The sequence below is a fragment of the Diadema setosum genome, chromosome 10, assembly GCF_964275005.1.
Source record: "Diadema setosum chromosome 10, eeDiaSeto1, whole genome shotgun sequence".
In the NCBI taxonomy this organism is placed as follows: domain Eukaryota; kingdom Metazoa; phylum Echinodermata; class Echinoidea; order Diadematoida; family Diadematidae; genus Diadema; species Diadema setosum.
The window spans coordinates 9,168,763-9,195,322 of record NC_092694.1 but is presented as its reverse complement, the minus strand read 5'-3'; the positions used below and the strand labels follow the sequence as shown (position 1 = coordinate 9,195,322).

The window sequence follows — 26,560 nt, the reverse complement described above, 5'->3', positions numbered from 1 at the left end:
GTCTTTTGCAGTCAGGCACTATGTCAACTTACAGAGCAGATTGACCCTCCCCTTACTCCTCCCCTTTCCCGAATTAAAAGAAGAACTTTAGAGGGATCGTATAGTTATGGTTGAGACCTAATTTCAGGTTTCAAACATTTTTTGGTGAGATAATGAGAAACCTCTTATGAAATATGAAAGAGCATGCAATTTTATGAGGAATTCAACGTTTATTTGATGAAAATTGGTTTTGAAATGACTGAGATATCCAAAAAAAAGCGATTCTAATAAAGTGTGGGACCCACACTTTATTACGATCGCTTTGTTTTACTTTGTTTTTGGATGTTTCAGTCATTCCAAACCCGATTTTCATCAAATAAACTTTGAATTCCTCTTAAAATGGTATGTTCTGTACTACATCATAAGTGTTTTCTTGGTATCTCGCAAAAAGTTAAAATCCCAAATTTCATCTCCACAAATACTGTACCATCCCTTTAACTATTACTTCTGTCTTGTGAGTCTTGATATATGTTCATAACCATGGAGGGAAAGGAACTCAACTTTCTCATTTATCTTTAATGGAATAAGGTTTATAGAACTTTATAATATTATAAATTTTATTGTGTTTTGGGTACAGTCCTATGTTCACCGCAGTGGGCGGACAGCTAGACAGGCCAAGGTAGGACTGAGCGTAACATTCGTGTCTCCCAGCGAGCTCAACTTCTACCGACGGCTCTGCAAGACTCTGAACAGAGGTTAGTACTTGTCTGGTATTTGCATCAATTTGGGTAAGCTGCACAATGCATGTTGGATTTTTGAGGAATGCATCAAAAAAAATTTGGGTATAATTTTTTGAACATGCCATAAAATACATGGAATATCTACTCATATGTTTCTTTCTAGCCATATATCTTTTTTCTTTTTTTTTTCAATTGATATACAAATGACTTGAATAGGAGGCTCATTTCGTAGGTTGTGTATTATGTCTTGCTGACATACATACACTGAAACCTTCAAGTTTATAATGATCTCTACTAAATCATGTGCCTATTAGTATTTATAATCGACTTTGGAAGTTACTTTTCGTCCATAATGTATTAAGCACACCAGAGAGATGAGATGAAAAGGGGGAAGGCGCAGGGAAGTGCCCAAACATCAAACCTTATTGTATGCACTCATGTACGTGTATGACATGGCAAGTAATTTGAATTAATTCTTTGTGCCAGTTTACTCTTCAGAGTTCCAAGCAGTTATCACAAGTATGCCAAATTGAGTGGTCTCATGGTACTATGTTTTTGTATCAATCTCTGTGGAACGTTCACACTCGCACACACACACACACACGTTCACATCCACACTTGCACACACACAGAGGAGATCCCATCGTTCCCCGTGGAGCACAGGTACTACCAAGCCGTCCGGGAGAGGGTGGACCTTGCCCGGGACATCGACAAGCTGGAGCACCTGATCAGTAAGAAGAAGCACCAGAACGACTGGTTCTTGAGGGCTGCAAAGGAGCTGGATGTGGATGTAGATGCGGACATGAAGTATCCTGGGATGCGTCAAGCTTTGTCCCATTCACACCAATGATGGGATAAGGATAGCCATTTATAATGTGGGATTACATCTGATATCAAATGGGCACTCTTAATGTGTGGGGAAAAAAACTATTGGTACAGCACACCAAGGTGCATTTAATTATATACTGTCAACCACGCCTTAAAAAAAAAAAAAAGAGCAGAGAAATCCTTTGATTTATATGAATTTTCATGTTTATATCCATCTGTGGTAAAATTTTCCTTTGATTTAGCCAGTTTTTTTACCTGTGTGAGGTGAATTTCAGCGAGGTTTTTGTTCTAAGCCACACACAGTCTGGTGGTGCAGTACATCTTAAAGATAGCCCTCGGGTGTAGTTGCAGGACATACATGTAGTTGTTCTGTATTGATCCTTTATTTAAACCAGAGTGATTCCCTTACGAAAAAGTCCTGTGGTACTCCTGTGGTAATTACCACAGGACGGTACCACAGGACAGTACCACAGGACAGTACCACAGGAAAGTACCACAGGACAGTACCACAGGAATTGTCCTGTGGTATTTTGGGACATACCACAGGACAGTACCACAGGAATTCCTGTGGTATTTTGGGACTTACCACAGGGCAGTACCACAGGAAAGTACCACAGGACCGGTACAGAACAGTACCACAGGACAGTACCACAGGAATTCCTGTGGTATTTTGGGACGTACCACAGGGCAGTACCACAGGAATTCCTGTGGTATTTTGGGACGTACCACAGGGCAGTACCACAGGACTAGTACCACAGAACAGTACCACAGGAACTGTCCTGTGGTATTTTGGGACAGTACCACAGGACAGTACCACAGGTCGATCATTACCACACAGCATTACCACAGGGCAGTACCACACAGCATTACCACAGGGCAGTACCACACAGCATTTCCATGGTACCACAGGGCAGTACCACACAGCATTACCACAGGGCAGTACCACACAGCATTTCCATGGTACCACAGGGCAGTACCACACAGCATTACCACAGGGCAGTACCACACAGCATTTCCATGGTACCACAGGAGAGTACCACACAGGATAGATCGAAAAAAAAAATCTGGGAGAATTTTAGCCACATATCAAGGAATATTCCTGATAGGTGAGTGATGGATTTCAGGACAAACATGGCCCTACTTAATAACCTGTCCTACTCCTAACATATAACCTCAAACGAGAGTCTAATGGCCAAGTGCCAATCTAGTCCTATAATAGATCTATATAGTCATATTCTATTCCTAGGTAGCCATCGACCCTATCAGTACATATATATATGGCCGTCTATCCGTAAAGCATTAACCCTAACTAGGCCGGGGGGGGGGGCCTCCGAGGCCCCCCCTCGACGTTCCGCGCGATGTATCGCTAACGCGAAAAGCTATCGCCGCAACGTTTCATGACTTTTTTCTTTCAAGTCTCCCGCATCTTTTGACACCAAATTTGCGATGCCCTGGCGCGTGATTTCGAAGTTGCGCATAAATATGTATGTGCATGTCAGACCAAAAATTGCTCAAAAACGTGAATTTGTGTACAATTTCAATGCAAACTGTGCTTACAGGCAAATTTCACAAAAGCATGATTATTTGGGGGTTTTATTGATTAAAATCAATTATTAATACATTTTCTTGTTCGGAACAATGTCGCAAACAAGTTTCATCGAAAAAACAATGAAAAACATAAAGTCGAAAAAACAAAGAAATACATAAGAAATTCAAAAAACAATAAAATACTTAAGAAATTTTTTCTGATGGCACAATTTTTTTCTCTTACATTTGCTCAGGACACTAAAAAAAATATTTACACAAAAAAAGTGCCCATTTTGAGCTTTATTTAGTGATTTATACCAAATCGTCTGATTTCATGCATCATCACGCATAAATTAGCATAATTTAGCATAAATGATGATTTTTTTCTAAATTTAACTTCATGGTACTTTAGATTACATCATAGGCAATGTGTGTGCCAATTTTCGTCGCGATCGCGCGGTCGACGGCCGAGATCTGGAGGGGGGGGGGGCCTAGGAGGCCCCCCTCCGGCTCTATGATCTTCTTAAATAGCCCGGCCTAGTTAGGGTTAAGGCATGGTTACTAACTCGATTATACTTTATTATAAAGATATGAAATTACACTTTCATAACAATATCTATGATATTGGGAATAGCATAACATAATTAGACAATCTTTCATAAAGTTCAAAGTAAGTTCCATCATTAATACTTTGACTTTTTAAATCATTTATGTATTTTCTAAAATCTAGAGTGCTTTTTATGAATATTCATGAGCTATGTAAAAATTTTTACCACAGGAGTATCACAGGAGTACCACAGGAGTACCACAGAAATCCTTATGAAATTTTTCAATCAGCACTTTCACTAAATAGGTAATACTGTAGGAGTATAGGACAGGATAAGTAATGGCAAATCAATTGTTATAATTCACAGCATAACTCATCTATCAATTAATTGAAGAATATCAATATGTGCTTTTTGTCCCCGCCGAACGAGTTCGAGCAGGGGACTATGAAACGGGCTCCGTGCGTGTGTGTGTCCGTCCGTCCGTCCGTGCGTCCGTCCGTGCGTCCGTCCGTGCGTCCGTGTGTCCGTGTGTGCGTCCGTGTGTGATCAAAATCTTCAATTTGCTACTTCTCTGTCATTTATGAGCCAATTTTGATTCTGTTTGCTTTATATGATAGCACTACATGGGAGCTTTGAAACTTCTACACAGAATTTCAGTCGTGACCTTTGACCTTGACCTTTGACCTATATTGTACATTTTGCTACAAAATGCTACTCCTTCGCCATTTCTAACCCGATTTCGATTCCGTTTGCTTTATATGATGGCACTAGGTGAGGGCTTCAAAACTTCTACACAGAATTTTGACCTTTGACTTCTTTGACCTTTGACCTTGATTTTTGACCTATATTGTACATTTTGCTACAAAATGCTACTCCTTCGCCATTTCTAACCCGATTTCGATTCCGTTTGCTTTATGTGATGGCACTAGGTGAGGGCTTCAAAACTTCTACACAGAATTTTGACCTTTGCCTTCTTTGACCTTTGACCTTGATTTTTGACCTATATTGTACATTTTGCTACAATATGCTACTCCTTTGCCATTTCTAACCCGATTTCGATTCCGTTTGCTTTACGTGGTGGCACTAGGTGAGGGCTTCAAACCTTCTACATAGAATTTTGACCTTTGACTTCTTTGACCTTTGACCTTGATTTTTGACCTATATTGTACATTTTGCTGCAAAATGCTACTCCTTCGCCATTTCTAACCCGATTTCGATTCCGTTTGCTTTATGTGATGGCACTAGGTGAGGGCTTCAAAACGTTACACAGAATTTTGACCTTTGCCTTCTTTGACCTTTGACCTTGATTTTTGACCTACATTTTGCTACAAAATGCTACTCCTTCGCCATTTCTAACCCGATTTCGATTCCGTTTGCTTTATGTGATGGCACTAGGTGAGGGCTTCAAAACTTCTACACAGAATTTTGACCTTTGCCTTCTTTGACCTTTGACCTTGATTTTTGACCTGTATTGTACATTGGCTACAAAATGCTACTCCTTCGCCATTTCTAACCTGATTTCGATTCCGTTTGCTTTATGTGATGGCACTAGGTGAGGGCTTCAAAACGTTACACAGAATTTTGACCTTTGCCTTCTTTGACCTTTGACCTTGATTTTTGACCTGTATTGTACATTGGCTATAAAATGCTACTCCTTTGCCATTTCTAACCCGATTTCGATTCCGTTTACTTTATGTGATGGCACTAGGTGAGGGCTTCAAAACTTTTACACAGAATTTTGACCTTTGACTTCTTTGACCTTTGACCTTGATTTTTTACCTATATTGCACATTTTGCTACAAAATGCTACTTCCGGCGGGGACATATATTACGCACCGCGTAATTTCTACTTTTCCTTGTTTGTTTGTATTTTTGTTATAAGTTTCAGTTGATTCTGCTTTACAATTTTCCTGTGTGGTACTCCTGTGTGGTACTGCTGTTTGATATTCTCCTGATGTGATAGTCCTCTGGTATAAAATGTTAGAAAAAAAAAAAGAATATCCTGTAGCATTTTTCTGTGGTACTTACGAATTTAATTTGCTGTGTGGTACTTCTGTGAGGAATAGCACCATATTATGATTTTCCTGTGGGATTTTGGACAGTTCCTGTGGTACTCTCCTGTGGTATACATCGAAAATTACCACAGGAATTCCTGTCGTACTGTCCTATGGTAAGTCCCAAAATTCCACAGGACAATTCGGGTGGTACTGTCCTGTGGTACGTCCCAAAATACCACAGGACAAGTCATGTGGTACTGTCCTGTGGTACTATCCTGTGGTACTTTCCTGTGGTACTGTCCTGTGGTACTGCCCTGTGGTACTGCCCTGTGGTACTGTCCTGTGGTACGTCCCAGAATACCACAGGACAAGTCGTGTGGTACTGTCCTGTGGTACGTCCCAAAATACCACAGGACAATTCCTGTGGTACTGTCCTATGGTATGTCCCAAAATACCACAGGACAAGTCGTGTGGTACTGTCCTGTGGTACTATCCTGTGGTACTGTCCTGTGGTACTGCCCTGTGGTACGTCCCAAAATACCACAGGACAAGTCGTGTGGTACTGTCCTGTGGTACTATCCTGTGGTACTTTCCTGTGGTACTGTCCTGTGGTACTACCCTGTGGTATTGTCCTGTGGTACTGCCCTGTGGTACCGTCCTGTGGTACGTCCCAAAATACCACAGGACAAGTCGTGAGGTACTGTCCTGTGGTAATATCCTGTGGTACTGTCCTGTGGTACGTCCCAAAATACCACAGGACAAGTCGTGTGGTACTGTCCTGTGGTACTTTCCTGTGGTACTACCCTGTGGTACTTTCCTGTGGTACTGCCCTGTGGTACGTCCCAAAATACCACAGGACATGTCGTGTGGTACTGTCCTGTGGTATTATCCTGTGGTAATGTCCTGTGGTACTGTCCTGTGGTACGTCCCAAAATACCACAGGACAAGTCGTGTGGTACTGTCCTGTGGTACTATCCTGTGGTACTGTCCTGTGGTACTGCCCTGTGGTACTGTCCTGTGGTACGTCCCAAAATACCACAGGACAAGTCGTGTCCTGTGGTACTATCCTGTGGTACGTCCCAAAATACCACAGGACAATTCCTGTGGTACTGTCCTGTGGTACTATCCTGTGGAACTGCCCTGTGGTACTGTCCTGTGGTACGTCCTAAAATACCACAGAACAAGTCGTGTGGTACTGTCCTGTGGTACTATCCTGTGGTACTTTCCTGTTCTACTCTCCTGTGGTACGTCCCAAAATACCACAGGACAATTCATGTGCTACTGTCCTGTGGTACTGTTGTGTGGTATACGTCCCAAAATACCACAGGACAATTTGTGTGTATACTGTCTTGTGGTACTGTCCTAGTGGAACTTTCCTGTGGTAATGTCCTGTGGTACTGCCCTGTGGTACATCCCAGAGTACCACACGAGCCTGTGACACAGTACCACACAGTTCCTGTGTTAACATATATTTGTGTGGTACATTGTGTGGTACCAACCAGTACCACAAGGAGTACCACATGAGCCTGTAAAACAGTACCACACAGTTCCTATGGTAACATTTATTTATGTGGTACATTGTGTGGTACTGACAAGTACTACAGGGAGTACCCTACAAGCCTGTGGTACAGTACCACACAGTTCCTGTGGTAACATTACAAGTGTGTGGTACATTGTGTGGTACCGACAAGTACCACAGGGAGTACCACAGGACTTTTTTGTTAGGGTTTTTATAACCATCATTTTTGCGATTTTCATATTTGAAAGGGGTCTTGGCAATCACTTTGGTACCAGGAGTTGATATCTTACTGACCCAGTTCATGTTTGTGAAGTAATGACGCAAAAATATAGGCACCATGACTTTGCTGTATAACTACGTAGTAGCATGAAAGCTCTAGGGTGTTGGGTTGCTTTTGGTATTTTGCTGCTGTTTTGTTAATTTCTTGTTACTTTGCACACTTGCGCAGCATACATTTTATCTGTTGGTTTGCTCACTCTTGATCTACTGGAAGTATTCCTTAATACTACTACTTTGTAACAGTTTGCATGATCTGGGCGACTCTTCGGAGCAGAAGCAGTTCAACAAGAAAATGCGCATGATGAAAGGCAAGGAATTCCTCATTTTTTTAGCAAGCTTGGATTTACATACACGCTTCAGTTGAGGTTTTATGGAGTGTCTGCATTGTCAATGACCAAATCTAGTCACCTTTTGCCATATTTGTTGACTTTGTATCAGAAGAGAATAAACTGTTATCAGTTATGTTTAAAATGCTTGATGCAGAGTCATTTGTTTGTTTTTTTATTAATATTATTCTGGTGCGTTTATTTGCGTAGTATTACTTGATATATTCACAAAAATAAAACTACCACAAACTATAAGATATGGCAAATACTGTACCTAGTTTGACACAAACCATATATTTTTGTGACTTTTGGGTATAGAGTCTTGGTACAATGTAAGTTTGAGAAGGCAGGCTTTTTTCGAATTCAGGTTCAGGCATTGTAAGCTCTCATAAAGTTGATGTGTATATTAATGTGTTCAATAGCACATCTCCACTTCATATGTATGTCTGTCTGTTTGTTTGTATGTGTCCTCGTTTGTCTTATTGAATTTGATTCTCACAGTGTTTGTGGTTCTGACACATACAGGTCACTTGAACAGTTTGCTGAAGAAGAAGATCTTTCCCTCTGGTGCCTCCCAGCTGTATCTGACGTCAAATGGCAAGCTACTGTCACCTTTCACACAAGGTACGTTTACATAAATAATAAATGTGGCTAAATATTGATTGGAGTGTATGCTAAATTATGATATTGCACAAAATGTACTCGGGAATAGACAGGGGAGTGGAGTCAGTTTTTATTAAATTCACAGGAAACCCACAATTTATGCAAATCAAATGTTACGTGTAGTAGTGTCTTTTTGTCTGGATATGCGTTTAATGGAAGCATGGGTCACATCACATAATGTACTTTTAATATCAGGAATACAGGTGAACCCATAATGACAAACATGAATACATACTTTTTTTTTTAATAGAATGAGAGGGGGTTTTTTCCTGGTAAAACTGGCAATATTTCTCTTTTAAATTCTTACTCTGTCGATTGCAACAAGATTTCATTATTTAACTGGAAAATTCCAGATTATCTCACTATAGGGGGCTTCGTCTGTATTCACTTTCAAAACAACTGCACAAGTCCCAAACACTCACAAAATTCCACAGTATTATTCAGTTTGTAATCTTCATTTTTTTGTTTGTTTTGGAACATATTTTGTATGTCTGAGTATCCTTAAGTCTCAAAATTCTGCTCAAACTGTGTTAGCTGCAGAATAATTCCGCTGACCATAATGGTAATGATTTTGTTAAAATCAGGGGAACAACTGCAGAATACCCCATCATAACGTTGAGGGTGTGTGTAATACCAAATCACTTTACACTACCCTACCCTTGCTTGCTAATGCACAGATTTGCACACACGGATTTGCACATACATACACAGATTTTAACCCATGACGGGGTATTCTGAAGTTAAGCCGAATTATATTTTCACAGCAGTATTCTTCCTGCTGTACATTTAACTAAATTTATGACACTTTTACAAAAAAAATACCTTCGGTATTTTAATCTTTCCAGCCACTATTGGTGCTCACGAGGCCGCCTCCAAGCTGAAGGCACGGATTAGTACAGACAAACAGGATGACAGCAGACAGAAGGAAAAGAAGAGGAAGAAGTTCAAACGGATGGGAAGATACAAGAATAAAGCACCACAGTCATGATACATCCATTCCCCAAAAGGGCTGCAGTAGTAATAACGGAAATGTGCTGTACATCGATACGCTGTACGCTGATATTTTCCCCCGAGGAAGAGGTTTAACCCTAATCAGGCTGATCTTTGGGCTGTGCTATTTAGACCGGAGGGGGCGGATTCCGCTGCCCCATGAGATCTCGGCCATCAGTGGTGCGATCGTGACGAAATTTGGCATGCGTGACACCCACGTCATAATCTACAAGATTCTGTCAGAAGATTTTTTTGAAAAGTCAGTTTCTAATTAAGCCCAAGATCATATTTCAGCCTAATTATGAGAGTTTACTTTTAACCCTAAAAAGACTGGGCTATTTTGGTAGCTCGAAAGAAAGGCCGAGATCTTAAGGGGGGGGGGGGCCCTTTAGGCCCCCCCCCCCCCTTAAGATCTCGGCCGTGGATCGCGCGATCGCCGCGGAAATTTGCACAATGGTAGTGTGCGATGTAATCTACAAGATCGTATATTTAAATTTTACAAGATAGTCTTCTTTTTTTTAATTTTGATTAATTATGCTAATTTATACGAGAAATCAGACTCTTTGATCTAAATCAGTAAATAAAGCTCCAAAAGTGCTCATTTTTGGTCTAATTATTCTTTGTGGCATTCTTAGCAAATGTACTTGAAAAAAAATTCGGTATCAAAATTAATTTCTTATTTATTTTATTGTTTTATGAATTTCTTGTGTATTTCTTTGTTTTTTCGACATTTTGATTTTTTTGTTTTTTTAAGTGTCTGAAGCATAATACTCCTAAAACAAATTAATTTTAGCCTTTGAGAGTAAAAATAAGCATATTTATATGAACCATTTGAAAAAACTCAATTTGCATTGACTTTGTACACAAAATCACAATTTTGAGCCATTTTCGGCCTCACGTGCATGTACAAAAAGTTATGTAACTTCAGAACCGTACCCCCGGGCGTCACAAATCTGGTGTCAAAATGTGCGGGAAACTCGAAAGAAAAAAGTCATAGAGCATCGCGGCGAGAGCATTGCGTGTTGCAGAGTAATCGCACGAAATGTCGAGGGGGGGCTTTTAGGCCCCCCCCCCCCCCAGTCTTTTTAGGGTTAAGCCTAATTATGAGTTTACTTTTTAGTTTGTGTATCTGTTTTAGCATATTCAACAATTGTACATCATAAAAACTTCCAAAAGTCATTTCAATTCTTATCTATTTTACTGTTTTCAGAATTTCTGATGTATTTCTCTGTTTTTCAACTTTTGTTTTTTTCTTTTTTTTATTGGAAATTGTCACTGACCACTTTTTTACCATAATTATCATGAAATTAATCAACGAAAGTGGTTAATTGTAAAAATAATCAGGTTTTGATGACTTTCATGACAGAGCACTGTTTTCCATAGGAAATGTACACAAAATCACAAAATTGTGCCTGTTTTGGGGTGACATGCTGTTACAAAAATGAGCGTTGCTTCGAAAAATATGCACAGACGTTGCAAATTTTGTCTCAAAAGTTTCGTGAGACTTGAACACAGAAAGTCAAGAAGCCTAGCGACAAGGCCTTCTTGCGTTACAGAATTATAGTGCCCTTTTAGGGTTAAACACATGGGAAGATACAAGAATATATCACCACAGTCATAAAACATTCATTCTCTAAAAAGGGCTGCAAGTGATAGTAATAACGATAATGTGCTGTATGTGCCAAAGTTTTCCTGCACCAATATTTCTCGAATGGCAGTTGATTGATTAATTTTGTGCTTTCTGGTCTTCTCATTATCATCATAATTGTTAAACTAAAAATAAAGGGAAAGTATTCATTAAATAGGTGTGACTTCTCAAACGGTACGTTTATTTTTAATTAGAATGTTGCTTGAAATGAGATCCACTCTCATTAACAAATACTGTAATTATTGTAGTATTGTCTTGTGTTCCAAGGATTTGAGCAATGGCCCCTGATTGCATGGCATCAGGACTCTATACTACAACGTAGTAGTGATTTAAATACTGCAAAGCTAGTCCGTGTCCTGGCCTGGGACATTGCAGGCACGACAAATTTTTGTTTTCATTTTTGCCAATGCTTCTGCAGGAGATTCTTGCAAGCGAGAGCCTATTTTACGAAATTCATGAAAATAAAACCGCCACGAAAATTTCAGCATATACAGTACATTTTCAGTGTTCTTCATACCACATGCATGCACTCTAGCACAGGTTCAGTTGAATCTCACCATAATGAGACTCCTTGGGACCACTGACATCACCTTTATCATTGCTGTGTACTGTAAAAGTGGAAATTTTTGCGAGATTGCAATTTAAGCGCATTTCAGGCAACCAGAAACTAGTGCACATAAAAGCATGCAAATATTTTTGCTTGCCATATGTTCCCGTAACCATTGTCTTGATTTCGCGGAATTAAAAACGCACAAAACTCTTTTACCGGGTCAAGCACGAAAATATCCACTTTAACAGTATTTTTAGATTGTGTTACTGTGAAAGTGGAAAGTTTTTTCAATGTGGAAATTGTGCATTTCGGGCGACAATGAAGCTAGCACAAGATATTTTTGCTTGTCGTATGTGCTAACAGTTTTTATCTTTGATTCCATATAATTGAAATGATTATACAGCACTGTATCTTTGATTCCACAGAATTGAAAACAGGCAAAATTCATTTTACTGGCCGAGTGCAAGAGTTTCTGCTTTTTAAAGTATGTATATCAGGGTTTTAAAAACAAAACAATGCTAAGAAACTCTGAATTACGGGGTGAGAAAAAATACTTTGTTATGATGGGAATTTGTTATATTAATGTTGGGTGAGAGTCCACTCTATTTGCATTAAAAGATAGGTGATACCTTTTTTACACCCCTCGTGCATTCTTGGGTCCAAGTCTCTTGGTAACAAGGTTAATCTCCGATGTGATTAGACACATCAGAAATCAATGTGATTGCAAAATTGAGCAGTTACTCTTGTGGTGACCAATGTGTACATGAACTGTGCTTGATGTGGAAACTAGCACATGTGTTGCTAAAAGGCACAAGTTACCAAGAGAAATCAACACTCAACTTCAGGTACTGTTTCTTATCTCTGTGCATCTGCACATTTTTAATGAAATCTTATAAAATGACATGTACTTGAAAAAATTCTCCAGTTGTGCATACAGATGTATTGGCATATCTGCGAGAATAAACATGTAGAAAGTGCTTATCAAGCTTTTATTCCAAAACTCTTTGATCTGCCTACAAAGTGTACTTCTTTAGATATGCAGGGTTTGTCTTGGTTTGTGTGTGTGTGTGTGAGTGTGTGTCTGTGTTCAGTAAAATAAGAATAAGAGAAATTACAGGGTGAACAGAACACAAAAGTTTGAAACTCAGAAATAAGACAAAATTTGACAATAGAACAGGGCAGAATTTCATAATCGGGAACAAAGAATGTTGTAAGAATGAAAGCTATAGAATGCTCAGTTGCAGCATGTTACAACTCTCTGTTCTACTATTACTTTAGACAAGGTACCACACATCCTGTCAAGTCCAAAATATTTTGATGGATAATCAATTTTCCCTGGTCAAATCTGTTCCTTGGAGCTGTGCCAGCACCTGTCCATGTCAGCCACAGTGGGGGGAAGTCTGAACACAAAAGTTTGAAACTCAGAAATAAGACAAAATTTGACAATAGAACAGGGCAGAATTTCATAATCGGGAACAAAGAATGTTGTAAGAATGAAAGCTATAGAATGCTCAGTTGCAGCATGTTACAACTCTCTGTTCTACTATTACTTTAGACAAGGTACCACACATCCTGTCAAGTCCAAAATATTTTGATGGATAATCAATTTTCCCTGGTCAAATCTGTTCCTTGGAGCTGTGCCAGCACCTGTCCATGTCAGCCACAGTGGGGGGAAGTCTGTCTGACACACACGCATGATGTTTCCATTCCTCAGGCTCTCTCCAGTTCCTTCAGTAAATACTCTCTTGCAACTATTCAAAATGTTTTACGCTGCATGAAACAGGATGTTCTGTTCACTTGACCCGTTGATGTCATCCTCTTCCGCAGCAATTCACATCACTTCATGGTTTCCCTTTCTTTTTCTTCTTCTTTGCCACAGAGTCTCCTGAAAGAAAGACAGACAGACAGATAGATAGAGATTGAGAGAGATTGAGATTGAGATAGAGAGAGATAGAGATAGAGATTGAGATAGAGATAGAAATTGAAATACACATTGAGATAGAGAGAGAGGGATTAAGATAGAAAGAGATAGAAATTACGAAAGAGAAATGGAGATAGAGATTGAGATAGAGAGGGAGAGAGGGAGAGAGAGAGATAGAAATTGAGATATATGTAGAAAGAGATAGAAATTGAGATACACAGAAACAGAAATGGAGATAGAAAGCAATAGAAATTGAGATAGAGAGAGAAGAGATTGAGATACAGAGAAAGAGAGACAAGGACAGATAGATTGAGATAGACAGAGACACAGATTTAGAAAGAGAGGCAGAAAAGAATAGAGGGAGAATCAAAGATTACACAACATGGACAGAGCAATCAATCATCTAATTATAGCCCACATACTCTGCTAGTAATGTGTACACTTCATAGAACGAAGGGTGTGTCAATATGATGTCCATGATTTTTTTTTTTTTCCATAAAAGAGAAGAGGAAAAAAATGACGAAAACACAGGCGGGCATGATGAATTGAGAACAGACAGAACTGCATGATGTCAGATAATAGATATTGCCTCATTAGATCACGCCCAACATGTCTGACACTGATCTGAATTTTGACCGCACACTTCAATGGTTTATCTGAAGAAGAAGATAAAAAGAAAACTTTGCTTCTGACTAGTAACCAATACAAAGCAAAACACTCTGTGGAAGGGGGTATTAGGATGAGTGGATATTACAGGTCTTTAGGAAGTTTTTTGTTTGTTCATTTGTTTGTTTTTATTTTTTCTTCATTGTACTGAGATGCAAACTTTCATGGTTGCTACAGAAGGAAATTAGAGATCGGGTATCTCACCACCATCCTGATCCTGGGGCCTCTTCGCTGCTTGCTGTGAGGAGCCCTTCTGGCTTTCCTGCGGTTTTGACACTTCTCTTACTGCCAGACAGGTTAATCTGGCCTTCGTGTTGACTTTGGATAAGAGTGCCGGAGCATCACTGACCTGCAGAAAAAGAGTGATGCAGTTGCAAGTCTGTTCACTGATAGTTTCTTAAATGCATGACTAGTGCAGGGCTCAACACTAACTACAATGTATTACTTTTCTCTGGTGGCCCATTTGGGCCACTAAAAACTTTAAATTTGAAATTTTGGTGGCTCAAAAATGAAATGTATTGGCCCCTAAATAAAAGGATACATAACAATCCACTTAGTGGATTGTCATGCAATAGATGTCTGATCTTTAATAGTTGCCTGATTAAGCTACCAAACAAAAAACAAAACAAAACAAAAAAAAAAAAATATATATATATATATATATATATATATTTCCTTTTTGGACAACTGGTTTCCCAATATCAATTTTTAGTGGCCCCATGCCGCTGGGCCACTGGTAATGTCCAGCCCTGCAATTGCGTGAACTCCCCTCCAGAGCGCTGGGAGGAGGAATATAATGTTTCTAATGTTTCTCGCTGATTAAAAAAAAAAAGAAAAAAAAAGTGGATCCATTTCTCAGACTCTCTCCAAGACTCTTAGACTACATACAGTATCCATGAAGGTTAGAATAGGGAAAGAGGCATTGACAGAGAAAGGGAGGGGAAGAATGGAGGAGCTAAACTATGCACACACCTTCTCTGTGTCGACACACCAGAGTTTGATGTAGCCATCACTTGATGCAGAAAACAGCCATCGTTCACAGGATCTGGACTGGCTGCCGTATGCCCTTGTACACTTCAAAGCCTTTATCCTGCAAGGCAAATGTACAAAAATAGAGCATATTCTTGTTTAAAAGACGCTGCAGATCCTTTGAATTTGCTGCAGCAAGAATTAGTGGTGGGGTAAGATGTATTAGAGAAACCAGCAAAGAATTGGTGGTGGGGGTAAGATGTATTAGAGAAACCTTACAACAGTAACCAGCCACTTGAGTGAGCTTCTTGTAGGGAAACTTCCTGTCCTTGAATCAGAAATATTAAGCTCCACATTCTCATGTTCCATTAAGCAGCAGCAATACTGTATACGCCGAATATTTCGCGAGGTTTTTATTTTCGTGAATTTCGCGAGTCGGGTGCTATTCGCGAAATTAAAGACACGCGAAAATATTGACTCTGATCCCGATGTGAATGTGACATACACGTGTACACTTCTCCGTTCATTGCAGGACTCCACGATCGCGAATTTAACCACTCGTGAAATCGTCGGGAATTCCAGATTCGCGGAAATTTAGACTCGCCAAATATATATACAGTAGTTTTTTGTTGTTATTCTCTTTACTGTTTGGAAGTACCAACTTTACTGAGTGACTTTAACCCTTTCTGTGCCATGGCTTTTGGACAACGTGTGCAACCACAACGCCATGCCAAATCGTTATAGAGATATTATGATCTACTTTCAGGGGCTATCACAGGTGAATTATGGCTGTTTTTGTGTATTCTAGCTGTACACAAATTTGGTTTTCTGGGTATTGGTACACTTTTAGTATCCCTTTTAATAGAAGGGATAGGAAATGACGATAAAGTGAAGCGTGTATACAGATATCATCTGATTGTTTGAAATAATTTATGTATACTTTGGGGGTTATCACAGGTAAATTATGGTAACGTGTTTTTGTGTATTCTAGCTGTACACAAATTTGATTTTCCAGGCACTGGTACACTTAAGTACCCATTTAGAAGGGCTAGGAAATGAGGATAAAATAAAGTGCGTTGCCAAGGCAACAGCTCATCAATACCACATAGGCATTATGGTGATAGTGTCACTAAATGTTATCTTCTTTTAGGACCTGTTTGATTCCGTACATACCTGTTTTGTTTGGTTTTTTTTCTCTCTCTCTTGAAACTGTTTATTGATCAGATAATTGACATGTCCATCAAAGCAACACTAATATTGTATTAACAACACTAATATAAGCAACACAAACATTATGAATTTATACAGTAAGATCAACATACAACAACAGCAACAACAAAGTGAAACAACAACAAAAAAATGCAAGGATTACATCAAACAGCATAAGATTCATATGGTTGGTAATGGTATTCATTAAGGAAATAGTAAGTTCTATGTCTTGTACATACCTGTTTTCATGTGCTTTGAATTCTACCAATGTCTTTATTCTCCTCTCCTTCGCATCCACTCTCAATATCTGGATTGTTTCTCCCTCCCCTGCCACAGTAATGATCCGGTCCTGAGGAAAAATAAACGCAAAACATGCAGAGCATCTTCAAACGATAAGGAACAGACAATGCTACACAGTGTATTCCCATGATTATAACAAGTGCATTCCCATCATAAAAAGCACGGATTATATGACAGCACTTTGTTACCATTTGTTACTATCTACATTACATTAAATTTTACATACTGTACAAATGTATTTGTTCAACTATGACAAATTTCGAAATAACAAAAGAAAACTGCTTGTCCCAAGGACTTTGTTATATAAACTATATTTCCAAACAATCATTCCAAGTTCTGAATGCACAACAATAAGTTCTATTATTTAAAAAAGTGTTAATCGTATTTCTTACATGATTATCATTCTTTTTTAAACATGCAACCATCATGTAAACAGGTGTACCAGATTTCAGATAAAAGCCTGAATTCAGGCTCTGGTAGTATCAAACTGCAGGCCCTTTTTCATTACGATGTACAAACGAGCTTCTTGTCTAAGGCTGCTTTCACATAGAAGTATACTATTCGGGTATTCGGGCTCGTTTTTCGAGGGCACACGAATAGCTTGAATCGAACGATAGGATTTCCTCACACCGGTTCACATAAGAGGGCACTATTCGAAAGTACTGAATACCTGCGAAAAGTATAGCAAAGTGGGAATCGAGCTTGTTCGATTTTCTTGCAGCGTATACCGTCTCTCGTTTATGAAATAATGACACTTTTGGTCTGGATTTGCCCGTTAGCAAATATAAGCATGTAGACCGACATTCTGATGCAGTTTAGAAATTGTTAATAAGATTTGCTGCGATGTAGGAGGAAGAAATCCTCACTACATGGGATGGTGAGTTGACGGTGCGGGTGATGGTGTATTCGGTGCTCGAATAGCGAATAGCGAATAGCGAATACCGAATACTTCTATGTGAAAGCAGCCTAACAGAAGATTTTCAAGTCCCCTTTTTCAATCTACCTGCATTTTTATGTAAATCATCATGTCTTGGATTGCTCAAGGAAGGTGACATGTGTTCCACATCATAATGAATTGCTGAGAGGTACAATAAACTTTTGTTCCTCCTCTTCCGGGAGAAGCAGCATTGGTACACTTGTCATATGTACAAAGCCAGCTACATTGTACACAACAGCCACCTGAACAGAGATGATAGCATTGATATTCAAGACAACTGCATGCCTGTCAGGTGGAACCTACAGTATGCAAAGCCTGAACTTGGCCAAGTCTCGACAGCAGCCTCTTCACAATGCTGCTGATCAATGTCCACAAATTATCACTCTCAAAAAAAAAACAACAACAACAACAACATGAACAAAAACAAGAACATGGCTCTACCTTTACATGATAAAGATCATAGCGAAATCAGCTCATCCTCAATGGGTTAAAGGGTGTGTACAGTTCTGGTCGAGGTGAGGATTTAGCTTTTAACGTTTTTGCGAGATATTCAGAAACCACTCTATGTGATGTCAAAGAGCATGCAATTCTAAGGGGTATCAAAAGTTTATTTGATGAAAATCAGTTCTGAAATGGCAGAGATATCCAAAAACAAGGTGAAACAAAGAGATCCTAATAAAGTTGTGGCCTGTCGCCTTTTATTATTATCATCTTTTTGGATATCTCAGCCATTTGAAAACCAATTGTCATTAAATGAATGTTCATTCATTCTTAAAATCACATGCTCTTTCATATTTTATAAGAGGTTTCTCATTATCTCACTTTGGAATTTTCAAAACATGAATCCCTCACCTCAACTAGTACTGTACAGTCCCTTTAAGCCTTACTGATCTATATTTACCAAATGACACTGCTGCCAGAGTGCTTTCTTCACCATGACTGGCACAGGTGTCAGGAAACTAACGGCCAATTAGGTCAAGTTAGAAGGAATTAACTGAATGCCAATGAAAAATCCTGGCCAGATATGGCTTTACCTGGTACGTGCCTATGCACATCAACAGGGTACAGTGGTTCGACACACCAATCAAGGATACTTGAGCTATTCTTGAGGGACTCAACGGCTGTGACAGACGGGTATGAATTACCACCACTTGGTGCCATGCTGTCCTCAGTCTAGTTTGACAAAGACCAGTAGCAATCAAAACAGCGCCAAATTGGCAACTCAATGTAATGTGACATCATCCAACTCTCCCCTTCTCTGATCATGTAGCCCTTGACAAACAAGATCTTCCATCACATTTCCAATGCTCATAAAAGCATGAGCAGTGAGGTATGTTCTCTGATATATAATACAAAGGACAAACTTTGCCCTCTGAAGAACTAATATCCATTCAAAACTTTTACCTAAAAAAAAAAACAATTACAGTTTTGATACTTCACTACAACATATATTTTGTCATAAGTGAAATGGGAACCTCCTGTGGTATTAATGACAGAAACACTGACTCTATAAACTATGACCTTGATTCTGAGCAGTCAATGTTTTTCTTAATACTGTACATAACTTGTTTTGAAAAGACCCTCTGAAGAGTTCATCTAAGAACTGTCTGCATTAGTAGCATGCCCTTCAAGTGAAACCCATCTTGTTTCTATTAATATTCCCTACAGATATTCCTGTTGTGGAGAGTTAAACAGTTGGACACGTTTTTAGGACCAGCCTGGGGCCCATTTCATAAAACTCATGATCAGTGACAAGTTGTCATAGTTGCTATAAGCCACTGAAATCCTTGCACATGATTGGCAAAGAGCAAATTTGTTGTAGAAATGTGGCAGTTGTCACTGATAACACGTTTTATGAAACGGGCCCCTGAGCTCAAGGTTGATGATACTCACTGTGATGAAACAAGCCGTAAGAATTCTTGAGCTGCACTTGCATGAGCAAACGATTGTCGCTGTGGTGATGTCATAGACATCTATTCTGTCATCGATGACCACCACGTACAGCTGACCGTCGGGTGACCAAAGGACTATTTCAGACACTGGGAGAAATATCACGAGAAGTACACTCCTTTTGGATACATTTTGCTGATACAGCCGTCTTGTAAATCACATATTACCACAATCAATATGAAAATATGAAATCTATGGAAGCTGTTACCAAGTCAGTGATGCATATGATAGAAATTGCATCTAGGTAAGGATTCTCTATGGTCTGCAATTTGATGACAAGAAAACAAAATTTCTTAAGTAAAATTATCAAGGATTTGATGAGTAATCAAATGTAATCTTGAAATGATGCACTTGTAGGCTATATATTTCTTTTTCCATCAACCTTTATTCAGTACGGGAGATAAAACAGATCAGTTACAGTTTAACATTACAGATAGCATGTGGAAGGCAAAAGAATTTGGTTACATAATATGTAACTTTGTGTCTTTTTCCATGGTAAGACTGTGACAAGTATTGTCCTAGACATCAAACTCCTGAAGTATGTAAACTGGATGTCAGTTTGTGCTTTTACAAGTTTTGAGAGAACAAGGTATAACAGAACAAATCATTCTGGTGTCCCACATACCTGCTTTGATGTTAGTGGTGTATGCAGCCCTTCCCTTGAGCAGGTTCCATGTTCGTAGCGTCTTATCCTTGCCAACAGAGAGAGCTAGCTTGCCGGATGGATGAACGGCGACAGAATTTACAGCATCTCTGCAATCAAAAAGAAAAAAAATGAAAGTTAGAAAGTTCAAGAGAAATGGTCTTCAAGCATGAGATATAGAAGGAGAGGTGCAACGCCTAAACAGATTGAATTAGAAACCACCATGCCTGCTTGCCTTGGGCAAAACAAGACTTACTGTTCAGCTAGACAGATAATGTATCATTGTCACTTGCTAATGCAAAACTCACTGTTGGACCAGTCAACTGAAATGGCACTTGCGGTCTTTGGAGAATTTGACAGAGGTGTCACAATGTCCTGCAAACTCTTGTCATTTAACACTAGTCTAAATATTTGCCCCCCCCCCCCCACCCACACACACAACCACACACACAGACACACACACACACACACACACACATGCACACCTATCTAAAGAAAAAGTCTTTAAAACAGTTGTAACACAGTGAAATACAGTTTACAGATTTGACCAACCAAGAGGACACAGATAAGAACAGATTTCCTGTTATTTTTTTGTGATGTATTGTTGAATTGTTGATAATGAAACAAAATACAATGAAATCCAATTCGCTTATAATGAGGAACCGCTTTTCATGAAGGGATTATGTCAGTCCCATTTGAAGAACATAGAAACCATACCTCACTGGAAGATGCAGCAAGCAGTCCGAGAAAAAAAAAATACAGAAATTTTGTGGAAATCTTTTCATATTGCTAGCTATGGGCACCAGTATGATGGGGATGGCCTAAAACTGTGTGTAAATGGCACCTATACAAGATCTTATAAACAAAACACACCACTCACTTGTGACCTTTCATGACCTTCATGCATTCCCAGGATTGTGTGCTCCACACACAAATCTTCCCATCCTCACTGCCGCTGATCATGTGACTGTCCTCGTGAAAAGCTAGGGATGATATAGAGCCTACACATGGAAACCAAATATAACAAATTATACCGCAATATGAGGCAGCTAGACAAGTATAAAATAATATTGACTTCAGCAGGCCCAGTGTGTTTGGACAGGTCAGTAATATGGTCTGCAAATGTGAATAAATGCATATCTTTTTATTCTAAAACAGTCATAATTCTTTGGGTTATTCTCAGAGACATACAATTGTTCTGTAAAGCTAATATGCTCTTAAAAGAATCTACCTTTTACCACTACTACTATAATGTGTATAAATAGGGGGATCTGTTGCTATACATACAAATTGATCGCACCCCAATATCAAGGATCTTCCTCTGGCCAAAAAGTGCAATTATTACAATGGTAAAAAATAATGTTATGTGCAATACAATGTACAATATATGCACTATGCCTGACATGTACAAAGAAAAAAAAAATTAATCTTTCCTAAATTTTTGAAATCAACAGTACATTTGAAATGACACATTTCTCACCATCGTGTTGCATTAAAGAGCCAAGTTCCACTTTCTCTTCAACATCAAAGAGGTAGATAAGCTCATCTGTGCTGCCCGAGGCCAGAAATTTGCTGCTAGCTGCAATGGATTCGACACATCCGATGTGAGCATTGTTTGTGAACTGTCCCCGGAAGACTAATTCACCACCATTCTATAACAATATTGTTCAAGGACAAAAAATTGTCAAAAAGATGAGAGAACATTATTACTAGCGAGGTGAACTGAAAGTATTTTTTGGTCAACACCTAATCTGTTATCAGAGAGATAAAATAGGACTTTACCCTGTGAAGAGAAACTGTTTCATTTTCTTCTCTTCTGTTGACAGATTTCAATTGGTATTGTTTAAAAAAAAAGATAGATCACTCCATAAACTTGAATTGAAACCCACCTTCAATTGTCCCCATTTCACATTAATTAAAGTAAACTTGAACTTGGTGTAAAGTTAGAACTAAAAATCTTTCAATTAGAGTGGAGACTAAGCATGGATGTGTTCCTTTTTGTTTTCTCCTGCTATTACTAGCTTACACCCCCCCCCCCCCCACAACAACCCTTTGTGCTTGTGCTATCATTATGAATGTAATTTATTGCCTGCTTTAGCATTTGGCCTGGACAGCTAGAATAGTATAGATCCTAGTATGGTTGGGTGTCCATAATATCAGACACCTGACGGTTTTCTATCAATAGAAACGTGAAAAATCTCACAATTTGCCTGAAATTTTACTCACGTGTGGAGAAAATACTCCGGATTCACAAGCGCGCACTGAAAATGCGATCTGAGGTACGCGCTCTAGATGGCGGCTTCGAACGCGTGGGGTGTCATTTTTTCCGCACTCAGTTGCCGGGCTCATATCGACCGACCACCCCGCCCTCTATTGACAATACATATAAAGCGTACTTAAACGCGTTTTTTTCGACAAGCTGCTGTTTTTTTCTAGTCGTAATTTTTTTCCCCAATAATATTTGAATATATTTTGAATCCTTCGATATTACTTTTGAAGGACTGTTTGATGAATTTGACTTGATTTTCATTAGGAAACTTTTCATCGTAATTGAAATAAATTAGATGAGTCGGTTTGTTTTTTCACATTCATTTCTCGTTTCTGCATCAACTCGTACGGTCGTAGTGCGCTAGCGGGTGACAAAATGTTTATGTCATGTGTATGTGTAACGTGTGTGCACGATCGTACAAGCGGCGGTGACAATTTTGCGGTCAAAATCGTCAAATTTATTACGGAAGGATACTCTACATCTAACAACGAGTCAGCAAAGGTAGGCCTAGTTATATGTAGTTACACGATAGACCTTATTCGATTTTGCTAAATTTCGGTAATTTAGAGGGAATACTTAGTTGTTTTCGCCACATTTTACTCGGTAGCGTAGCCCAGTGAAGAATCAAACACCGTTGCGCGTAGTCCCATGCGTACATTTTCTTTCTGTACGCGCAATGCCATTATAATGCGCGGTCGGTCGTTATGGACCCGGTCGGTGGGTTGGACCCCTACCATACTAGTAGTGTCTATCTGACTTGGTAGGAATAAACTCACTGGGTCACCGACAGTCACACACACATCCACATGGACACCTTGCTGGCCTCGATCACCAAACCAGACAGCGTAGGCTGGGTGTGGCAACTTGCTGTTGACATTCGTTGTTGTTGATGATGATGGTTGATGCTTATTTTATTTTTTAATATTACAGTAACAAAGTTAGACTGCTGACACAGTGATAGGCGCTTCAGTGTTGCCTTTAGTCTTTAAATTTACCATGTCATGTGTTCAGTTTACACCTTTATCAGTGTTCCTGGTGCTTTATCTTGACTTTACACAGCTACCGTGGCTACAGTCCGGAGTCAACTTTAATTTTATAAATTTAACACCAAAAATACACGGCCAGGATTCACACTCAAAAAATTAATTTCCAGAACGGAAAAAAAAAAAAAAAAAAAATCCACTGTGCAGCGCGCGACTAGCAAGAGGCTGATGATGGCAGTGGTCGGTGGTGCAGCACAGCCTAGGCCTAGCACCTTGCACCTTCCAGTGCAGTGGCAGTGCCCTGTCGAGCTGTCGCTGCCCGTCTACGTACAATATGCCGTGCATGCTGAGCATTTGCTGAGCACGGCACGGGGTCTGGTCGGGCTACGTGTCTGCCAGTCAGAACGTCAGTGTTCATGAATGGTGTAGATCTTTACGTGTATGTTCCATGTTGCATGTTGGACTGCACTGCAGTTGTATTATTCCGAAAATGCGAATGAAAAATAAAAATTCAAGAAAACAATACGTAAATTGCATCTACATACATGCTTTCGTTCACAAATTCTTACTCACTTCTCCTTCTTTTTCCAGCAAATCATAGCCAAAGACTGTACGCTCGTAGCAGCCCGAGAAAACTTGACAACACATGTGCGCCGCCATGTTGAAATAAATTGTCTCGTCCAGTAGTATGAAAAATCATATTGGTGGATAAAAGAATATTATAAAAATCAGTTAAACTTTTGTTCAAAAGATTATATGAATTGAATCAAATTATTGTTTGAAAGAAACGCTAGGATCATTAGGCTTACTTTTTACAAATACGTGGGAAAATGATATTATTTGATTTTTTTAGTCTGTCAAGAATGACGATGTTTATAGTCTATAACCAGATAACTTCTATACAAAATAAAACGATTTTAACTTTTAACCTTTGCTGTCGAGTTCTATTTTGATTAATATGAGTCTTAAATTTGTCAAATTATAATTTATACATCACTACGTATGCAAATTCCAACATGGATACGACTATACTGAGCATCTAGATCTTTAATGATATTATTGGTTTCGCAAATAGATCTACACGACTGAATAGAAACTATCTCCCATTCACCGGAAGTAGGAAGCGCGCGTTATTTGGTTTCATGCACTGAACTCAAGTGGTTTCATGTCACTGGTGGTGTGTCTGTAAGTCACTTCCAGTGTCACTCCATCTCCACGGAGGAGTCGTAGTACGCTTTCAGTCCGTCGTTGCAATTGACTCACCAAGACATCATTGAAAATGGGGGATTTGGAGAGTGAAAGGTAAACTCTTTTTGTATTGTATCGTTGTGTATGTGTTTGTTTATTTTTAAGCTGTCTTGCAATCATTGAAACAACAGATGAATAATATTAATATTATCCACAATGTTCAACTAGCTAGGCTAAGTCTAGAATTTCAATTAAGTGAGTAACAATTGTCTAACGTTTTTATAGTGTTTACGTAAAGCAAATTTTGTTGAAAATACAGAACTAGTATAGCACTCACAGTTACTAGATTCTAGTTAGCATGGTTAATACATAAACTTATAAGTTTACGGTTACTGCACTGGTTAGGTTAGTCATAAAAATCTAGAGTTTTATGTTTATGTGCATTAGCCATTAGTATTGTGATGAGGTGCATATTTGGAAGGGAGTTTGGCAATTGTGCTCAATTGCCAGTAATTTATGTCGATGCCCTCACCGTGCAAAAAACAAACAAACAAACAAATGTCTGGACTCATCTGTGTTAATAGATACAAATAGTGAATGGTCACGAGTGCAATGGTACAAGATTTGAAAGGTAGAGGCGCTCTATTCAACGAGGCAAAAAGCCGAGTTGAATAGTGCGCCTCATCTTTCACCGAGTGCGATATCTGGTTCCATCGCACGAGTAAAGACCATACACTATTTGTTTTATACAACACCTCGAACGTTAACAGATCAAGTACTTACAGATTCTTGAATGTAGCACAGAAATGGCAATCATTTTCCGTGAAAGACGAATGAGTAGCCTCACGGTCGCAGTCACTGTATAACACTACATGTGTATGTACATGCGAAACGAAGTTATTTACAGAAATGAGTGACAATACGCTATACGCGCTTGCAAGCGCGCTTGTAATTGTTGAGTGCACGCGGCACATGTTTGTTTATTGTGACATTAGAGCGTGTGCAATAGAACATTTTGGTCGAACCAAAATTGCACGGCTGAGACAGCCAGAGCGTGCAATGGAACGTTTCTCTAAATGTCACGTGAAGGGCAATCGACCAATCGAATAGATATATTCTAAATAGGTGTTGTATAAAATAGAATAGTGTTATGGAAAAAAAAAAACACCTTGGCAATAATACATTAATGACATGTTTGCATTTTCCTGCTCATCTCATTGCAATCAGGCGCAGGTGCAGGCTTTGTTATGGAACGTGTCAACATTGATGAATAGTATGATACTTTCCCGTGGATTGATATTAATACTCATGATTGAAATCATGTAGTAGTACCTTGTATGTATAGGTATGCCAAATATTTTTCAGCTCAAATAATTTTTCACTTGTCATGCAGTTTGAGGTGGAAAATGCTCGAAGAATGGCAAAGCACTTCTTTTGTTGTTTTGGCTTTGCATAATCAGCTTGTTGATTGTTGGCACTAACAGAATGATAATGCAAGACAATTGTCAAAGGACACCTAACTGCACCCAGCAACACCAGCACGTACATTACAGTGCCCGTGGTTCTTAGGACACCAAGAAAATATACATATCCATTTATATTACATCAACGTATATCTTATCATTTGGAATTGTGAGAGAAAATTTTTGCTTCTTATTATTCAGTCATAAACTATGCGTCTGTGGCCAGGCATTGTGGCATGCACCTGCAATCCAGCTATACTTTGGAGGCAGGGGCAGTGATGTGGCTCAGCTCAGTCAGTAGCGGGTCTGCCTTCAGCTTCAAGGATACCGGGTTCAATTCCGAGTCTCACTGAGCAACATTTTATGTTTATCATTCCTACCATTCCCTCATGTAAGAGGCAAAAACACTCTGTCCCTTGGATGGGACATAAAATGGAGGTCCCGTGTGTGAGTTTGCACACTGTGCCC

General features: G+C 39.2%; 2 protein-coding genes across 2 annotated transcripts in view; one reads left to right on the top strand and one right to left on the bottom strand.

Moving 5' to 3' along the window:
• LOC140233724 (ATP-dependent RNA helicase DDX24-like) overlaps positions 1-9,394 on the top strand; it is a 41,119-nt gene extending 31,725 nt beyond the window's left edge. The window contains exons 11-15 of the mRNA XM_072313825.1: positions 617-734; positions 1,352-1,526; positions 7,661-7,725; positions 8,269-8,367; positions 9,252-9,394. Of these exons, the coding sequence (XP_072169926.1) occupies positions 617-734; positions 1,352-1,526; positions 7,661-7,725; positions 8,269-8,367; positions 9,252-9,394 (600 nt within the window). The remainder of the gene's footprint in view (positions 1-616; positions 735-1,351; positions 1,527-7,660; positions 7,726-8,268; positions 8,368-9,251) is intronic.
• Positions 9,395-12,445: 3,051 nt separating this feature from the next.
• Positions 12,446-24,101, bottom strand: LOC140233604 (p21-activated protein kinase-interacting protein 1-like). The gene is made up of 9 exons (XM_072313703.1): positions 24,015-24,101; positions 21,670-21,841; positions 21,070-21,190; positions 20,172-20,299; positions 19,490-19,635; positions 16,599-16,708; positions 15,154-15,271; positions 14,386-14,530; positions 12,446-13,479 (listed from the first exon to the last, which is right to left on the bottom strand). Exons 1-9 carry the CDS (start codon positions 24,099-24,101, stop codon positions 13,436-13,438), a joined length of 1,071 nt encoding a protein of 356 aa, XP_072169804.1. The 3' UTR covers positions 12,446-13,435.
• Between the last annotated feature and the right edge of the window lie 2,459 nt (positions 24,102-26,560).